This window comes from Falco naumanni, chromosome 3, assembly GCF_017639655.2.
Source record: "Falco naumanni isolate bFalNau1 chromosome 3, bFalNau1.pat, whole genome shotgun sequence".
NCBI classification, from domain to species: Eukaryota; Metazoa; Chordata; class Aves; order Falconiformes; family Falconidae; genus Falco; species Falco naumanni.
Genome location: NC_054056.1, coordinates 80946887 through 80967012, shown reverse-complemented (window position 1 = coordinate 80967012; position 20126 = coordinate 80946887). Strand labels below are relative to the sequence as shown.

The following is a 20126-nucleotide window of genomic DNA, read 5'->3' as shown; positions in this document are numbered from 1 at the left end:
ACTCCGCCAGCGGTGGCCGCCGCGGCTTCCCACCCGGCCTGCGGGGGCGGCCGCCCAGCGCCCACCCAGCGCGGGTCCAGGCGGCGGCCCCTGCGGGGGACCGCCCGGACCTGCCCGTCGGCGGGGTGCCCGCCGCGGCGGAGCGCAGCTCTGCCTGCCGGGGTCCGCGGCGGGAGCGCCCCCGCCCGCTTTCCCCGCCTCCTGCCGCCGCTTCGCGGGGTGGCCGGGCGCGGCCTCGGCACGGGCCGTCACTCGGTCTCTCGCCTCGCAGGTCTCCGGAGCGGGCGGGGCGGGCGCTGCTCGGAGCCGGGCGGGTGGGCGCCATGAAGCGCTCGCTGCTGCGGCTCTGCCAGTCACGGGAGAAGGCGGCCGCCTCCAGCTCCTACCAGGGCGTCGTCTGCGAGGCGGATGCCGCCTCCGTCGCCTCGCAGGATGTCTTCAAGGTGCGTGCGGCGGGGCGCGGAGCGGGTGGCGGTCCCGGAGCGGGGTGGCGGGTGTGAGTGAGGGGGCAGCCGCGGGGCAGCCCAGCTGCCCGAAACACCGAGGCCGGCGTGGGACGAGACGTTGCCCAAGGCTGGCAGGCGCTGGGAGGGCGCTGGGACGCGGAGGGTGAAGGTGGAGGGTGCGGTGGGTGGGGGCGAGGTCGGGATTGGAGGTAGCTGTGCGGGCTTGGCACTGTTTGTGTCCCGGACACCCTTTGCTCCAGGAGACCCTTTCCCCTCACTCGTCAAGGGAGCCGTGAGGGAAGAGCCGAGGGGTGGGAGAGGGGCTGGGAGCCTCCCTGGCCATGGGGTGTGAAGGCACAGGACACTGCGGCGTTGTGTGGCCAAGTCCGAGCCGGGGCGAGTGGGGATGCGGGAGGGGAGCTGGCGAAGGAGGACGCAGGGTCGCAGGGGTGGGTGGTGGCTAGCAGGCAGCTGCCGTGGGCTCACATCCCCCCCGGGCATGGCTCCCCAGAAAAGGTCCCACTCTTAGAGGGAGGTCCAGAAGTTATGATGGGAATCGGCAGACCGTCTAGCAAAAACGTCTGGAAGGTTTAGAAGCGCTGGGACTGTAACGAAGGCAAAGGGAACCAGCAGCACCAACCTACAAATGCGAAATTGCTGCCAGGAAGGATCTAACACCTTCTCTTTTGCACAGAGAGCAGAACAAGAAGCTGTGCATGTGTATTGCAGCTAGGGAGACCCAGACCAAGTGTCAGGGAAGCCTTTTCTAAGAGTAAGACATATCAAGCGAAGGAAGAGGTTGCTTATAGGATGAATGACTTGGGTAACTTAGGAGATTTGTAAGAGCAGGCTAAAAGAATTTGGCAAAGTATGTGAATGAGTTTAAAGACCTCTTGAGGTCATTTCCAGCCTTGTTTTCTGTGTGCTAGCTATAGTCCTGAGCAGCACCTCTTCAGCATAATACAGCTTGTCACTGTGGTGGGTGATCTGCCACCTGTGAAGGGCAAAGCAGCTGCTTGTTGTTTAAAATAACTTGCTTTGCTGTTTTGAACCAACCAACCAAAGTACTGAGGAGACCCAACTGATTTCTTCCTTTCCCATTTTATTAATGAAACACTGCATTATTGGCTGAAAAATCTTATTTTTGTTGACAGAAATTATCATCATGCCACATTTGGTCTTACTGATGAAAAATTCCAATGTAATGAGTGATAAAATGTGGTCTAATTCAATAGAAAGATTTAAAATTCATTAAAATTAAAATAAGTTAGAATATTAGAAGGAATAGAAGATACTGGGCTTTGTAATAAGGTTTTCTTAAATAGGTTTTTGATGTGTATAAAATGTATAGATATTTGTGTATGTAATTGACCTCTTATTTTTGTGACAGTTGAAACTTAAGTACCCTTTCCACAATGGAAATTATCTTTTTCTGATTGCACTTTTGAAGCAGATGTTACTCCTGTACTGGCCCCAGTCTTCTAAATCTTTAAACGCATTTGCAACGTTATTGACAGAAGTAACCTCTTTGAGGTCAGTGTGGCTAAGCTGAAGTTAAACACGTGCTTAAGAGTATGAATGGGCTGCCGGTAATGTGTATTTCCTTCTTGACAGCAACAATAGTTGAGTCGTTGTGGCTCAGGCGATCCTGGAGAGCAAAGTTTTCCTTTTCTTTTGCAGCTGAGAAGGAACAGTGATTTTAGAGGATTTGCATTTTTTTACCCTTTGCTTGCTTACACATCATTGGGAAAGTCTGCATTATTTTTGATATGCATTTTTCTTTTTTTTTTTTAATGTTGTGGAATTGTTCTTCTTTTTCATTCCCTGTTAACTTTTTAATAACTTGGTTTTAAATTATTGCCCCTTCTACTGCAATCATTTTTTTCTATCACTTTTCTTCATATACAACTATGGATTTTGAAACACTCTTAACAAAAATATTTGGAGAACATCATAAAGTATCAGCAATGTTGCCATAGCGGGCTTCAGTTGCAAAGCACAGTACCAGGGAGGTATCAAGGTATAAGTGGGCTGAGCTGTCAGAGGGGGTTTTATTGTACTGTGCTATGAAGATGCTGGGTTGTTTCAGGCTGAGATAGTAGCCTATGGGATGCTTTTAGGATACTGATGAAATTAAAGAATTTATTGGTTGCTCTGACATAAAGAACATCACAGAAACCCAACAGCTGAACTTGAGAGCATAGGGCATAATATCATTCTCTATAGAAACATCTAGAAAAGGCGTTTGTCTAGATTATTATTTTTTCCTCTCTGTTGAATGTATCTGGCATGGCCAAAGCTGTAGAGAGTATAAAACAGTAAGTGATGAATTTGCTTTTTTGAGATTTTCCATGGTGGAGGGAGGATCTTGGATGTACAACAGAAGACAAAATAATGTATTCAAGATAATTTCCATTTTTGTTAATTCTGCACTGTTTCTCATCTGGGTCTGATTTTACAACGAATTAAATCGATCTGAGTTTGACTGTTAACTCAATTTGATCAGGATTTGTGTACTTCTGTATGCAACGAAACAGTTGGGAGAGGATTATTGAGTGGTAACATGCCCACAGTAACACATTATAGCATTGCTAACATTTTGCCTATTAAGAGAATGAGAAAATAAGAAAATTTGTGTCCAAAATAGGTGATTTCAGATGGAAGCGCCTGTAGGCTAAGGAGCTTCATTAAGAAGAATCGTTCTGGGCTTACCAAAGTGGATGAATTAAATGCCACCCCACTGCATCACGCTGCGGAAGGAGGTCAAATAGAATTAATGCAGCTGATCATAGACGATTCTTCCTGTGAAGGTAAGACACATTTTATGAAATATCTTATTTAATAGAATAAAAATGTTCAATAATCTAAATGTTTGTTACTCAACTGAAGCAGAACTGGTATTTGTTATCTACATTTACAGTTTTAAATAGAATTCAGACTGTCTGCCACAGTTTGCAGTGTCTCAGGTGTGGTTTGGGTTGCCCTTTTTGTTAGGACTGTTTTCTCTCTAATGCAGTGAATCAATATATCTTATTTTGTTGGGACTCAGGTTTACAGTCCTCAGAAATAAAAAAGAAAACTTCAGCGAAGTACAAGTAGGCTGACTTTTTGTCTTCCTTATTTATGTTATGTGTCTTTTGTTACATTTCTAATAACAGGAAATTTAAAAGAGAATTAATTTGGCTTCTTATGCTTGTCATTGAAGTTGTCATTGTAACAATGTATAACTTAATTAGTAGCGGGGAAGAGTAAACATTTGATGAGATAGGCCATCTAAAAAAGTTTAGGGAAGAAGTGGTACATAGGAGAATATGGGGGCCTTCAATGATGGAAAAACTTTCTGTGTAAAGTGTCGTTTAGTAGCTATTAGTAAGCATTGTGAACTACATAGTACTCCACTGATAGACTGTGAGCTACTGAGCAAACATACAATAGCCCTGAAAAGCTCATTTTTTCACCCAGTGATGGCCAATCTAATTTTAGACTACTCTGGCTGAAATTTATTTTTCTTTTCAGTATATAACTTTTGTCTTGATTTTTTAGAATATTTGTTTAAGTTTATTTGAAATTTTGAATCTCAGAATATATGTGTACAATAGACCATTTTTATCACTGGGCATGAATGGATTGGCTTCTGTGTTCTCAAGTGAATCAGAATAGATAGGGTCTTTGATCTTACAATTTACAAGCACTTATTCAGTATCTCTTATTTTAGTTATTCACATGCACTTGTTTTGTGCATTCTCTAAAGCAATAGCTGCAAAGTTGAGTAAGATAGGAAAGAGAAGAGACAAGGAAAGAGAAATCAAGTAACCCTTGGTGGGAGAAAAATAATGTGCAAGAAACAGATGTTTCACTCCTCCCATCTCTCTAACTAATACTGCGTATTCAGCACAATATTTAATCAAGATAACACAATGCACTGTGTGACATGGAATCTTTCCTTTTTTTTCTTCAAAGAAATGCAGTAGCACAGACCTAAACCTCCATTGAGGACACTTTTTTTTTTTTTTTTTTTCCCAGTACAATCAGAACATGTGATGATTTTGCTTTGGTTTTGTTTTTGTTTTCTCTCTTTGGGCCTAGTACTAAATGTGATGGATTCTTCCGGAAATACCCCACTGCACTGGGCCACAAAGAAAAACCAGGTTGAAAGTGTTAGTTTGCTTCTTAGCAGGGGAGCCAATCCAAACATTCTGAACTCCAATATGATGGCACCTTTGCACATGGCAGTGCAGTCCCTGCATAATGAAATTGTTAAGGTAAGTCTAAAGTCCTCAGAAATCTACAGACTTAATAAGTAGCTCAACAGCAGCTGCGTGCAGAATGCCAAGACCTTGTTTATACATGCTGTATCTCCCCTGTGTGCTTTGTTTAGAGAGTAGGTTGTGTAACATAGGATGCTTATAGAAATGTTTGTGTCTTCTTAGCACAGCAAGTCAAAAATAACCTACTGATTTATATAAATACTGATATTTATGTCAAAAATAACCTACTGATTTATATAAATACTGATATTTATGTAACGATAGTAGTTGTTACATTTCATGGAGAATTCTTTTAGTTTCTGAATTTTAAAAGTTCAGAAAGTTCTTTTTCAAAAGAAAAAAAGGCTCTTTTTAACACTAAAATTTCATGTAGGCACGTGTCATTTCAAATGTTTATGTTATGATTTTATTTTTTTTAAAATTGTATAGGGAGTCATAGAAGTATCAACATTTTCTAGTTTCATATGGCATTTTTTTAATGAAAACCAGATTAAAATTAGTCAGAAAACACAGTTCTTAAAACCAAGATTTTAATAATAATTTGAATAATAGCAGAACTAAAGCTGCAATTAAAAATCACAAAAATATATTGTGAAGAAATTACTAAGGTGTCCATTTTGAACCTTGTAAAATAGCAACAGCATTGAGATTTTAAGCACCATAATTTTTTCATCATTTGTCCAAGTGCAATGAGAATGTTTTCTTCATATGCAGCATTTGGATAGAATTTTAGAATTTGTAAAGATTTTGAATTTACAAGGTGAATGCAATCTTAAAACTGTATCACTTGGTTCTCCCTTTAAAGTTGTCTTTTTTATTACTTCATCAAAAAACAAAAAAACCCGAAAGAAAACCATATTCCTCTCTTCAAGACTTAAAATCCTTTAGAAATTTTCAATGATGAAATATTTCACTGTCCTCACATCTTTTACAAAATCTGATTTTATTATGAATTAAGAACAGAAAAATCTGAAATACAATGGGTTTTTTTAAATGGCCTTTGTGTCAAGTTCTGGGTTTGAGTTATTTTACAGCTCTGCTCTTGACTAAATGCGTGCTCTCATTCCCCCTCCTACCCCCCTCCCATTGTGTATTCAAGCTAATTCTCCTTTTGGTTTCTATTGTCAAATTGCCTGAGAGTGATTGAAATGTGCCAGTCCCTCCAGTACAGCAAAATTCTTTGGAATTACTGAATGACAATTAAATAAATATGTAGGTAGAGGAATAAATATGGGGTGCAGTACAATCATGATCATTTCTAGATCCTTCGCTTCTCAAAAAATGCTGGAAGCAGTCATAGAGGTACTTGGTGATACTGATAGCTCAGCGTTAACTGTTAACATAGGGACTGAAGCAGGAGTTCAGGATTGGAAGGGTCCCTGTTTTAATTTTCTTGTTTCCCTTGGTATTTTATATCTGTCCAATAGATGCCTAATCGAGCAGGATCTACAACATTGCCACTTTCCAGGGAATACAGAACATTACAAGACATTATAACAAACTTTGGTTAAAAATCCCCATCTGCACTTCGCTACAGAAAAGGTTTTTGTCCCAGTATTGGGAAAATTGTTAAATAAAACTTTCAGCTGCTGTGCAGCTATATACAGTGTTTAATCTAGTTACCCAGCTGTCTGCTGTAAAGAATTTTACTTTGCTTTTCTGTTCTTACCTGCATTTTTCCACATTCTCCCACTCCTCTGCCTGTGTGTTGCGGGCTGTTGGCATGCGAAAAGAGCAAGTTGCAAGAGTGCTATGGGTGATAAACAACAAAAGTAACGGAATAGGCCTTCATTGTTGTGTTTGGCTTATGGCTGACTGAATGTTTTCTTAACCATTTAGATTTTAGTACAGCATAGCAGTACAGATGTTAATTTGGAAGGTGAAGCAGGGAACACACCTATAATTGTTGCATGTTACAAGGATAATCCTGAAGCACTGACACTTCTGGTAGGTATAATTATCCATCACTTTTTAATGTAATTTGTTTACCTTGATGCAGTGTTATTCTGTTCCTGTGTTCTGTCTTTGTTCAATGGAGGACGGTTAGTCATGGATCTGGTATTCAAGTTGCTTTGCATAGATTACTAAGAAACAACCTTTTAGGAGCATATATTAATATATCGGAGCGGCAAACTTACAAAAATTTTAAACTGATTTTGAAAGTCATGAGAACACAAGATGAAGCACATGTATTTATAGATGTATGGATATAACATGTAAAAGATGTTTGTGTATAAACTTCACAATGCATATACGGCATTTAAAAAAAAGGAGACTGGTACCCAGGAGACTGTGTCTGCTGCCCAGAGAGGCTGTGGAGTCTCTTTCTCTGGAGACATTCAAAACCCGCCTGGACGTGATCCAGTGCAACCTGCTCTAGGTGAACATGTTTAGCAGGGGGTTGGCCTAGACCAGGGGTCCTCAAACTTTTTAACCAGGGGGCCGGCGCGGATGAAGTGGCAGGCAGTCATCTGCGGCTGCTTGGTTTCCCCCCCCAGCCCCCGGCGGGGGGTGGGGTGGGGGGGGTTCTGTAAATACCGGGGGCCAGATTGAGGACCCTGGGGGCCCATATCCAGCCCGTGGGCTGTAGTTTGAGGACCCCTGGCCTATATGATCTCCAGAGGTCCCTTCCAGCCCTGACCATTCTGTGATTCTGTGTAGTAGCATGTTCATTATTCAGAATTTTCTGTATGTCATTAAGCTATATCCAGATATTTTCCAGATTGAAAACGGAGGGAAAATATGTAAACCAAACAAAACAGGATGTATGCCTATCCATGCAGCTGCCTTTTCAGGTGCAAAGACGTGTATGGAAATTCTTTTAAAAAAAGGTAAATACGTTGTTCCCAAACACTCAGTAGGATTTATTGTTTATAATAACATTATCTATTTTCTGCTTTAATTCTCAAAGAACTGTGAAAACAAGGACTTATAACTGTGATTGTACTTACAAGAAGTTAATGCAATTATTCCTATGGGTAATTCATGCTCATAACTTTTGTATGATTGCAGCCTAACTGCTTTCCTAAATGCGTGTCCACCCATTGTTTAATGATAGATTTGAAAGGTTTGTATTTTGAGGAAGGAGAATATTATTCCACAGTTAATATACTTGTTTTGAAAGCCTTTGTATCTTCTGTTATCTCTCTCTCACTTTAAAAAAATCCATTTATTTTCATGTCTTAGGTGAAGAATTGGGTCACTCTGCTAAAACCCACATCAATTTTACCAATAATGGAAAGTGCAGTCCACTTCATTTGGCAGTTCAAAGTGGAGACCTTGAAATGATTAAAATGTGCATCGAATTCGGAGCCCAAATTGATCTAAAACAGGTAAAACTCAGAGTGGAGCAAAATGTAATTTTGGTAAAACCGAGGTGTTTCTAAATCTCTGAACGGTATGCAAAAAAAGTTGAACAGATAATCAGTGCTCATGGTCTCTTCCAATGCAAAACCAAGGGAGCAGCAAATGAAAAAAAAAGTCTCATGTTCAAATCAGGCAAAATGCCAGGTTTCTTTACACAACTTGCATAGGATGTTGTGGATATGAAAATACATTTCCAATTTTTATTTGAATTCAAATTAATTCAAAATAAATTTCAAAGTACATTTGGGCAGATCCGTAGAGGAAAAATTGGTTCTCAGCTACTACATACAATGATACCCCCTCTGGCTGAGGAAGTCCTTGAGTCATAAACAGAGCCTGGGAGAGCACTCTGCAGAATGGTGCAGCCTTCTTTAAAAACCCTTTACTATGCAACTGCTGTCATCTCTTCCGAGAAGTGGAATCTTCAATCTGACCCTTTCTCATCATTCTTGTTTATCCCTAGCCTTGCCTTGGCCTTTATATCTTCTTTGTAAGCAAGCACAAATTCATGATACTACTGCTGCTACTGTGATACTGTTGGTGTAAGGGCCTGTGCCCAGCTTCATGATGAATAAACATTTCTGCAGATATCTGTCATTAATCAAATTGTTTGCAAGGCTGAAATCAACTCATGAGAGCAAAGATAAACATGATTTAGCCTTCTTTTATTGGTTTGATTCTTTGAACACGCAGCTTTTGAATGAGATGATTTATGCTGCTGATTTTGTGATGGGTAAGACTCTACTTTTGAGAATGCTTATGGCATTGTGGAAAAGCCCATTCCAACGCATTCACTGAAATGTTCCTGTTCTAAAAAGGAGAAAGTCAAAAGACTCAGGCATGTATCAAAGTTAGTTTGTCCCATCTAGCTAAATCATGTTCTGGCAAATATTGTTCTAATACTTTATTGCTTAGTAATTTTATGACTGTCTAGCTTATAATAGTTTAATAACATATTAAAACAAGTTATTTTTAACCTGCAGAAAATTTTATTGAAGAATTACTTCTAAGGAAGATCCTTTTCAAGGAAGTCAAAAACATTTTAGAATAATACATTTTCTGTATTATAAGGGCACATTTGTTTGCTATTCATTTGTATTGATCTATGTATGGTTTTTGGTAGTTTTCCTTTGCTTCATCTCTTGTATTAAAGGGTGCTCTCTGTGTCTGTTTATTAATCCAACTACAAAGATTGCTAAGAGTGTAATTATCTCATATCTTAGAGACTTGGTGTAAAACAGTAAGAAGCTTTGTAGTAATCCTTTAAAACTATCTCTGTAGTCTTTTCTGGTTTTTAAGATCTCTTTAGAGTTCCACTATAGTTAAAGACTAAAGTTTCATTACTTACATAGAAATGTAGGCATTTAAGAATCATGAATCCCGGCTAGTTCACTAGTATGTTTACGAGGTTGGAGGTTAGGTTGTTGGGGTTTAAATATTTAAATGTTGTTTCATTTTCCCATTTACAGAATGAAAAGTGCACAGCACTTCATTTTGCTGCCACTCAAGGAGCAACTGAGATTGTGAAATTAATGATGTCATCCTATGCTGGTGAGGAATCCATTATTGATGCTGTAGATGGGAATAAGGAAACATTGCTTCACAGGTAGGAGGCTGCTCTGCCAGATTTCACTGTAAATTATGAGCTATGATATTCTCAGTTACTGTCAGCACCAAATTATACTTTATATAGTATACTTTGGAACACCCATATGGGTTGAAACAACTTCATGGGATGGGGGATGGTTTTAGTGATAAAGTCAGTAATTTGGTCAGAATGCTAAACGTTTTTGTGCTGCTCCCAAAATCAAGAGTTCCAGTTATCTTGGAACCATGCCAAGGGATGCTCACTAACAGTATTGAAAATTCCCTCCAGCATAGTAGGTGAACAAGTTTATGGATTGTTAACAGACTCTGAGGTTGTGGAACAAATGCCCTCATCTAATAGGATTATGTTCTCCAGAAATTAGTGAAAAATATACATTCTTTAAAAATATTTTCTTTTTTCCTCAAAAAATTACCTTATACTTACCAACAAATAGATGTTGGTACGCTTCCTTATGACTACAAAATTGTAGATGGTGTTTGTGTATGTAATAATCCTCTAGGCTTCTAGTCTTTCACACTCCATTTGAAACCAGAGTACTAGACTGTGGAGAAGTTTCCTCAGTCTTCTGTGGCAGAAAGACACTTAGATGTGCTGGCTACCAGCTCCATGGAAGATAGTGTATTTCCCCATCTATACATTTTTGCAAGAAAGATGTGTCTCACTGCATTTAAGTGTATTACAATATAAAATAATTAGTAGAAAGTCAGAGGCAGGGGAGATGATTCAAAGATAATTGAAGAAATTGCAAGGGGACTGTATTGTAAACTTAAGATAAGGTTTGGGTATACATGGAAATGCTACCATGATAGAACACGATTGAAGACAAAGCGATGACAGAATGCCAAAGAAAATTGTGCAGACACAACATACTACTTAATAGATGACTGGCTGTCATATCCATGAAAAAGATTGCCCTTGGAAAAAGCTTGGTAAAAGAATGACACTTTTAATCCCTGTGTTTGTGAAACAGGAAAGAAAATATTATCAAGAACCATCAGAGAGGTAGAAAATGACCCAGATCTCTCAGAACATAAATAAACTGAATAGTGACATCAACTTGTTGAGAAGTGAAGGAGCAGTGAAGCATAGGCAGGACTTGATCCTTTCACATTCCTACTGTCATGTTTCCATCTAAATGTTTTATAAAATGACTTCACTTTCTCCTCAGCCACCTTGGAATTTATTTTGAGCGTGTGTGAAGCATTCAATATTTGTGCCTGGCTGGAGGGGTCTACTGTAGATAATGGAGGTATCTTTAATTATTTGGAACCATGACATGATTTTTAAAACATGTCTTTTGAGTAATCAGTTCTAATTATAGTACACCCAGTGTTATTACCTCTTATAATGCTAAGGGAACTGTTATCTTTGAGATACAGTGCAACCTTGGAACTGTCCTTCTGTGTTACTCATTGAGTCAAAATATTTAACAGAGGTCTGACTTCTGAAAACATTTAGACTGCATGTATTAGCTATATATGTTATATAGTTTTGCTGTGCTTGCTGCTTTCACAATTTTTTCCTGTATTTCAGTGTCTTAATGTAGAATAAACCTTGATAATTTTTCATGTGTATAGACAGATGTAAAATATTTTTAGTAAATTAATAAATGTCACCACAATTTTGATCAGTGTATTATATTTTTTCAAGTAGAATTGCCTGCCACAGTCAGAATACATGTTTAGACATTGTCATTTAAACCCCACTTTAGCATTATTACACAAAATATATAGCAAGTTATTTTTTTAATATCAAATTAGTGAAATGTTTTTGAGACATTAGGTTTCCCTGGAACAAAGAGAGTCTGAAGTTTATGGAATTCTATATTGACCTTGTGTGATACAGCAAAAGATCTGAAATATGAAATGACTGATTCTGTTAAAAATCAGTGGTAAAATGCCTGTTGACCTACCAGTAAGGTCTTTGCTTCCTGCAGTGAATTTTCAATGTGTTAATTGAACTGAACTTACTTTAAAAAGAAAATTCCATGACAAAAATCAAACCCATTTATTAAAATCAATTATGTAATAAAGGTATCTTTCTGTCTTTTTATATTAAGTATTTATTGGAAAATATTAGAAAATGCAGCTAATGGAGGAGAATGCTACCCTTTGGCTTGAAACTTCATTGTCCTTTCTAACGTTACTGTATTTTTTGCATTTTTCCCCACAGGACAGCATTGTTTGATCATTATGAACTGGCAGAGTATTTGATTTCAATGGTAAATATTTAATCAAGCAACATGTTTATAAAGAATATTGCTATCTATTATTACAGGTCTGCATAGAGTTATTAATAAAGGAGAATGTGTTCTCAGGTATAGATTATTTAGATAGATTTATATACATTTCATAATGCATTATTGACAGTTACAGTGCAACAGTAGTTATGGCTCCATGATAGTGTTCCACAGTTACAGAGGATGAAAACTTGCAATTTATTTCCATTTTGCTTACTCAGAAAAGTTTCATAAACATCTTTTACCAAATATAGTGAACTGGTTTAGTCATCCTCACTTTTAGGATATGAAATAAGAAATAAATGCTAAACATGCATTGAATTTGATCTGATTTTTCGAAAATAACCTTTCTTTAAAGTATGTATGCATGATTGTTCTGGGGTCACATAGACATATATTGAAGTTTGTGCATGATCTAGAAGTATTTTTTACTGTATGTAGTTTGGTTATATTTCTTCACTGAATAATTAAGAGGGAGAAAGAGAAGAAATGTAACCAGGAATGCTACTGGCTATGATCCAAGTGTCCATTTATACCAATTAAACAAGGCTCAAATACTCATTATATGCTGCATTTGGTTGAGGAAATTTTCAGAAGTCATCAGACTTCTTTTTCATTTTATATATGTTTAGGTTTGTTACTTTATTTCATGATAATTATATCAAGAAAAATTCTCTTTTACACACAGTTTTGCTTCTCTCAGAAACTCTGTTATGGGGACTGAATTTAGTCAAAACTAGATGTTGTCCTTATTTTTAATTCATATGTGCAACAGTGAGGTTTGACTTCTTAAACTTGTCTAACAAAACAACTTGTTTTGTTAGAAATAACAGGCACAAGTTTTTGCATGTGGAGGCTTGTGTGCACAAAATATTAGAAGAAATGTCTTTTAACACTGCATTTTCTAAGTACGAACTTGTATTCCTTGAGTGCTATTTTGACTATTTTGGCCTCTTCCACAGAACCTATGCTGAGGGTTTGTTTAGCTTTCCATATAGAGTATGTCAGTTTTTAAGCTTTGGGCCTTTTTCATTTGCCCTGTCTGGGAATGGACCAAAATATGCCAGCTGGGGTTAATGAGATGTGGCACATACAACCTGCACTGCGTGCTGTCTTGGACTCACTAGGTATCGCCTATGCTGTGGTGTACACAAGAGTGAAAAAGAAAAGGTGGAGCAATGCTACTGCTCCAAAGGAACAGCAAATTCCAGTTCGGAATGGGTTTCTGCTTTTAACAAAGAACATTTATTTATTTTATACATTAAATATCCACATTTCATGCACATTAACTTACAATGATTACTTCTGTTATCTTATTTTTGGTACTTTTTGTGTCTGCAAATGAAAGCCATTGTAAATAGATCTAGTTGCATCTAGCTCTTCTAGACAGAAAAAGTAAGATGATCTGTGCTAAGCAGAATTCTCCAGGAACACTATGTATGCTATTTAAATTTAAATTACACCAATTTTTTGTGAGTTGTAGGTCAATGTGCTGCACAAAAAACAGAAGCAAAATCTACGTATGTTTCTTGCAGAGGTTTTCATAATTTTGCATTTAGTCTCAACATAACATGGCAATGAGTACATGCTCTTTTTTTGGTGAGATGTACAGCTATGGCTTGCCATAACTGAAGACTGAAGTCTTAAGAAAAGGGAGAAGACAGTAACCTAGATCAATATACGTAAATTCTAAACATTACAAAATTTTCTAGCTTCGAAGAAATGCTACTTACAAACTGGTTTGCAAAGTAAGCATTTTAAGCACAACGACTTTAAGAATAATATTAAAGTGGCCCTTTATAATTAGGTGCACAGTATTTGGTTTGTGCATGCAAATGGTGTAATTGTATTTACAAGTTATGTAGACAACTATAAAGGAAAATAAAGACATGAAAATCAGGAGGTTCTCATAGTTTAGCTCGTGTGTTAGTATTTTCCCTGCATATCTTAGTGTTTGGGGTTTTTTTTCTTGTGTACTGGACAATTTAGCATTGAAGCATGTGATGCTTCCGGAGTTTACTTCATTAATTTTATTGAAATGTGTATATCAAAAGTAAATAAGCAGTTATTTTACACATTTTCTTGCTTTTTGGACTTTGTGTTTCCTCTTTTTCTTCTTTTGTCTTCACTAAAAAGAAAATTGAAGGACTAAACTGGTATAAATTCTAATTGATATTTATTAAAATTGCATATTTATTTTTATATTTTTCCTACATAACAGCATTGGGTTTATATTAATATATGTTTTATTCATATATATTAATGTACTAATGTATAAATTGAAAAGTAAACACAGGTCAGAAACTAGATTTACAAACTCTTAATTCAACTGGATTGTGAATGTGGTAAATATATGTGACAATATATAAGTTACTCCTGGTTGTGATAACTAATGGTGAATGCAGCTGAATTAATTTTGCTGAAGGCTGAACAATGATGTTAACTGGAGGAAAGGCAATTAAAGATTGTGTTATTAACTGGAAATTGCTGCCCTGCGCTCACTGAAATGCATGAGCCACTTGGATAAAAAAGGTCTCTGTTTCTCTGATGAATAAGAGCATTTTTAAGAGGTTGTCTTACCTCGTAGAAAGGTAATTGGGGAAAAGGTCCTGCATGTGTTACATTTCATCAGCACACATTGGAAGCTTCCTGTTCTCTGTGGTAAAGTAATCATCGTACATTTATTAAATGTTTCTTATTACTACATTACAGGTTTTACCATCCTAGAAAGTAAACATTGCTCATGATGATGATTAATTCTCTCTTGAATTAGGACTGGACCCAAAGACAATTCAAGTTAATGGAAAAACTCTTATTGATTTTATTATTTTTTTTCAATGATCTTTGGATATTACCTGAAATAAAATAGATTTTTGTGTGTACTGTGTTCCTTATCCAGATTTGCAACTAAATATCTAGAAAAATTATACCTAAACCATCATAAAAATACATACACCTCATTGGTTCATTTATTTGTATTTTCATACTGCCTTGTTGGCAGGATTTTTTAGATAAATGTGTTTATGCTCATAGCATTTTGCTGATATTATCATAGTGATACTGTGACCATAGTGACCATACTGTCCTGGCAATATGCATCTCGTGCAAAAACAGACAAAACAGCAAAACTGGGCTTTTGCCAGAATAACTTATTCCAGTCCTTGTGCTTCCCCTAAGGAGAAAGGTCATACCAAAAACCTAGAGTTTGAAGAATAAAAATGTGTCCACTGTTGACAGACTTACTTTGGAGTCAAAATTAACTTGGCTTACATAGCTTATGGTGAAGAATAGAAAATGTAAATAAATCAAGCTATACAGATCGAACTATACTAATCTTTGGGTGCCTTCTTGAACAGTGTTCATATACCACAGAGATTCAGAAGGGTCTTGTTTTAGTTATTTTTGATAGATAAGACCCCATCATTCCGAAGGGCTTCAATTTTTGTATTTGTTCAGAACTTCAATCCCAGTATTTTTAAGTTAGAATTCTGTATTTCAGTATTTAAATGCATGGAAAGGTACCCTAACAAAGATCATGAGTCGTGAGTTCAGTATACTTAGAACTAGGCCACTAATTAGTAATCTAAATTTATATCTATAGATGACTGAGCTGTGGCTGATGGTTTTAAAACATAGTATTTTTATATACAGATTTAATGTGTTTATTGGATTTACTTATCTGGAGCATCTGTAGTTACTAAGAATGCCTGTAATTCTGCTATGCCTATAAAGGGCAGCATTATTTTTAAATTTCATTTATTCATTATTTATGATAAACTTGAAATTCTTTATTTCAGGGTGCTAATATTGATAGTGTTGACATAGAAGGTCGATCCCCGCTTCTGTTGGCCACTTCCTGTGCATCGTGGAAAATTGTGAATTTACTGCTTTCAAAAGGTAAAAAGGAATTACACGTATGATATACTTCCTTTAGGCAAGGTTCATACATGTTAAAACTCTGTGTCTCACTTTCCTCTCATTTTCAATTCATTACTTCAGCATGCAGTCCAGGAGCAGCTGAACTAAACAGCTGCACAGTGCTGGTATCCCCTGAGATAAAGGAGGAATTAGTGTGATGATTTCACCCTTTTTAATACAGAATGAGCAGGCTGTAGAAAAATGTGTATGCCATCTTGTCATGCTTGTCAAGGTAGAGGTGGCCCTGGCACACCATCCCTGCATTCCTTGGCAGTTCACAAAGTAGCAGAACTGTGGAATAAATATACCACTTATACAGAGTCATGTTTTGTACCAGCAGTCAAATTTTAACTGTTAAAGCCCATATTTCAAACATTACCTGTGGTTTTGTATAATCACACTCCCCTTGAAAATGTTTCGAGCTGTATTTTTCAATCGCTACGCTTTTGATGCAAGCTAGTTATTGTTATGATATTACCTCTTGTTGGTAGTAATATAACTGATTGTGTTAATAAGACCTTTAATAAGTTTCAAAGCTGTAAAAAGATTACAACTTTTAAACAGTAGAAGAAGTAATCATCTGCATATATATAAATTACCTCCTGATTTGTGGGTGCTCAGTATGTCTGAATATAAGGGCCACCCATAAATCTTAGTGCTGCATTGAAATACAAAATGCATACACACATGAGATAACGATGAAATCTGAGTGTCAGTAGAGGACTTTTTGTAAGTAAAATTGTATATTATAATGTTGACAAATAATATTTGTTATTTTATAGATTTATAAACACATTTGTTCCTTTGTCTTGAACATCATCAGTTAGTGTCAGGGGCCAGCAGTTTTGAAGTTGCTGGTGTTTATTTCCATATTTATCTAGGAGCAAATGTGTCATTAAAAGATCATCTTGGTCGGAATTTCTTGCATTTGACGGTATTGCAACCTGGAGGATTACAGCATCTGAATGAGAAATTTCTGCAGGTACAGTAAGCATTGATTTATGTCTTTCTGTTATCCTTACTAGAAAATGTGAAGAAAAAAACAGCTACCATTTTACTTTGGAGTGTTTGTAAAGTTTGTGGTACTTGTTAAGGTGCCCCATGTCACAGATAATAGTTTGAAGAGGTACATATCTCTCATTAAAACATTTCAAAGCCAATAATACAGTTTTCTTATTGCCAGGCAAAGGAATAACATAATCCCATAAATTATTTTGCTGTTGGGGGATTGAATAGCTCAAGAGGTAGGCAATAAAATATAGAACTTTTCACTTCTATTTTCCTAGCTTGCATGCAGTAAAGCTGGGGAATGTGCTCATACACAGTCAAGCTCTAGGACTTAAAGAGCTTACAGCATATTCTGCAGGAGTTTCTTGTGGACAGTAGTGAAGTCTTGGATTTAGTTTTAAAAAGGATTTCAAACATGGATTTGTATTTGGCTATGCTAGGTGAAGCACTCATACTGCTAGAGCCCAAGCTCGCTTGAAAGCATTAAATTTGCTAGCCTCCAGAAACAACCTTTTAAATGTGAATCAAGTATAACTTATCTTACATCTGCTGAAATCTGTAAACAACTTTGATTAGTAATGCAGAACGGGTTTAACCTCTCTTTTCAGCAGATGTAGAGAATCAGTTTTAAACCAGAGTGATAAACCTCAGTTGTCTGCATTGACTTTCTAATTATTAATCATGCTCATAATTCAGACAAAGGAGTGGAGTAGACCGGGTAGGAGATTTTAAGTTGCTTTAAGAAGGGCTATACATAGGATAGTGTTAGACAAGGTGCAGATGAAAAACAGAGAAATGAAGATGAGAAAGAGAAATGGGGGAAATAAAATTACACTGTAAGCCAGTGAACCGATGATTTTTGACAGCCAGAAGTTTTGCTACGGAGTACAGACTATAGACGACCCTTATGTTCTGTACAAGCCTTCTGCTGACAGCAATCAGTATTACGGTTGAATGGCAGCAGAGAAGAATCTCCTGTATTATACTTTTACTGTGGTTGGATTGCAGCAAGGGTGCAGACTGGCAAACTGCTGTGTTTTTCAAAGAGTAGTTATTTTCAAAATCGGTCACCCACAAATCAGCAGACGTTAAATTTTCATTGTTGCTAAATTTACTTTTCCTAAAGTTTATTTCTTATTATTAGATACCACTTCAAAGTATTAATGCTATTGTTACAACCTATTAGAAGCTGTGGATCATTAGTGATACAAATGTAATTCTGTGCTTTTGGGGTTTTTTGGGGGGTAACAGATGGAACATATTAAAAATCTTGTTGTGGATGAAGATAATGAAGGATGCACTCCACTGCATTATGCATGCAGACAAGGTGTGGCTCTGTCTGTAAATAATTTACTCAGCCTCAACGTTTCCATCTATTCTAAGAGCAGGGACAAGAAGTCACCATTACACTTTGCTGCCAGGTTAGTAGTGTAGTTGAGACAATGGAATCAATGCCATTTTTTCCATCTGTTTTGTTTTGGGTTTTTTTACATGAATTTCTATGTTTATCTTTCACAGCTATGGGCGTATCAATACCTGTCAACGGCTTATAAGAGATATGAAAGACACAAGACTTTTGAATGAAGGTGACAAGAAGGGAATGACTCCCCTTCATTTGGCAGCCCAAAATGGTCATGAAAAGGTAGTTCAGTTTCTTCTGAAAAGAGGGGCCCTTTTTCTGTGGTAAGTACACAGATTTGCATTCATTAAGGCAAAAAAGAATTACCACCCTACATTTTATGTCCATCTGATGGGAAGTTAATATGATATATGAAAATATTTAATATATTAATATATACAAATAGAAATACACAATATAAGATTGTATTGAAAAAGATTTGTAAAACTACGCTGATTGTACATTGCTTCAACCTGACAACATAGAATCATGCCTCGCTGTAAAGCAAGGCTTCTAATGCTGGAGAAACTGAGGTTTCTTTAAATTCAACTAAGAATACTGAACTTTTTGATGGAAAATATAGTGTTTTGGAAATATTATAATCATTTCAGCTTCACTGACAGGCTTGGATAGGGGTTCTTGGGATTGGTGGTTCACAGGCAACTTGCATTGCATTCTAAGTCCTGCTTTCAGGTCAAAGATTCTCAGATCATTGGCAGCTCCGCAAAAGCTTCCAGGCTCACACTAGTAACACCAGAAGCCAAAGCTAGCAAAAGTTGACAGTCCTGTCTCCAAGGTACAGTCTGGAACTTTAACTTTCAAGTCCTGTGCTTCCAAGTCCACTACAGCTACACCTTGGAGCTAGAGGCATAAGCATTCCAAGGAGATCCTTTAGCAAGACCTGTCATATGTTCGTTATTTGTGACTGTGGAGGACCCAGTAAATGGGCTGTCAAATCCTTTATTTCCAGTGTCCTTAGCTGGACTAGTACACCTAGCAAGGCTAGAGAGAATAATATACATACAGATGTATAAAAAAGTATATATATATGAGTACACAAGCATATGTGCATGTATTTAGGCTTAATTTAGACTGAAAACAGACATGTTTTAAAGAAATATCCTGGTAGGTTCTATGTGATAAAAGACTTACTGAGTTTCATTATACTAAGATGAAGTAATATTTATAGGAATAGATTTGTGTGTTAATAATATTTTGTATATTCACTGTCTTTAAATGCAAAAATCTGTAATACGGCCATGATCTCTTCCACATCTGTTGCCAAGTATTCGTGACAGACTATTACAAGCAATTGTGTTATTTTCAAGGAACATATAAGAAAATGGGTTCAATCCAGATATATACAGAAATAGAGAGAAGAAAAGAGAGGGGGACCCAAATACTGTTGTTGAGTTGAACCTTTTACTTCCAAATAATGCATTGATAATCACATAAATGTTGACAGAAGGCATGGACATCTCTGCAGTAGTCATGCCAAAGAAAAAGAGGTTTGAATCAAATGAGAAGGCATTTACATTTACTTTAAATTTACAAAAATGTTTCCATTTATAATTACTAATTTTCTGCTGCTACATGCAAGCGATTATAAAGGCTGGACAGCCCTGCACCATGCTGCCTTCGGAGGATACACTCGCACAATGCAGATCATTCTGGATACTAATGTGAAGTGTACTGACAGAGTGGATGAAGAAGGGGTATGTGTTCACATAGCATTATTTGTTTCTTGCCTGTTATTACTTCTAGACCAAACGTCGATGGTATGCTATTAGTAGTTTTCCACTGTGCATTACTTATGTAATATTTCATTTCTTGTGGCAGATTTAAAGTCTTTATGTTTCACCACTGTTAAAGT

General features: G+C 37.2%; 1 protein-coding gene across 1 annotated transcript in view; it reads left to right on the top strand.

Moving 5' to 3' along the window:
- Window positions 1-237: 237 nt before the first annotated feature.
- The window catches only part of TRPA1 (transient receptor potential cation channel subfamily A member 1), a 37771-nt gene continuing 17882 nt past the window's right edge, over window positions 238-20126 (top strand). Inside the window, exons 1-13 of the mRNA XM_040587030.1 lie at window positions 238-443; window positions 3094-3256; window positions 4533-4708; window positions 6554-6661; window positions 7437-7545; window positions 7901-8046; window positions 9550-9686; window positions 11862-11910; window positions 15726-15825; window positions 16728-16828; window positions 18106-18275; window positions 18373-18537; window positions 19854-19968. Of these exons, the coding sequence (XP_040442964.1) occupies window positions 324-443; window positions 3094-3256; window positions 4533-4708; window positions 6554-6661; window positions 7437-7545; window positions 7901-8046; window positions 9550-9686; window positions 11862-11910; window positions 15726-15825; window positions 16728-16828; window positions 18106-18275; window positions 18373-18537; window positions 19854-19968 (1659 nt within the window). The 5' untranslated portion in view covers window positions 238-323. The remainder of the gene's footprint in view (window positions 444-3093; window positions 3257-4532; window positions 4709-6553; window positions 6662-7436; window positions 7546-7900; window positions 8047-9549; window positions 9687-11861; window positions 11911-15725; window positions 15826-16727; window positions 16829-18105; window positions 18276-18372; window positions 18538-19853; window positions 19969-20126) is intronic.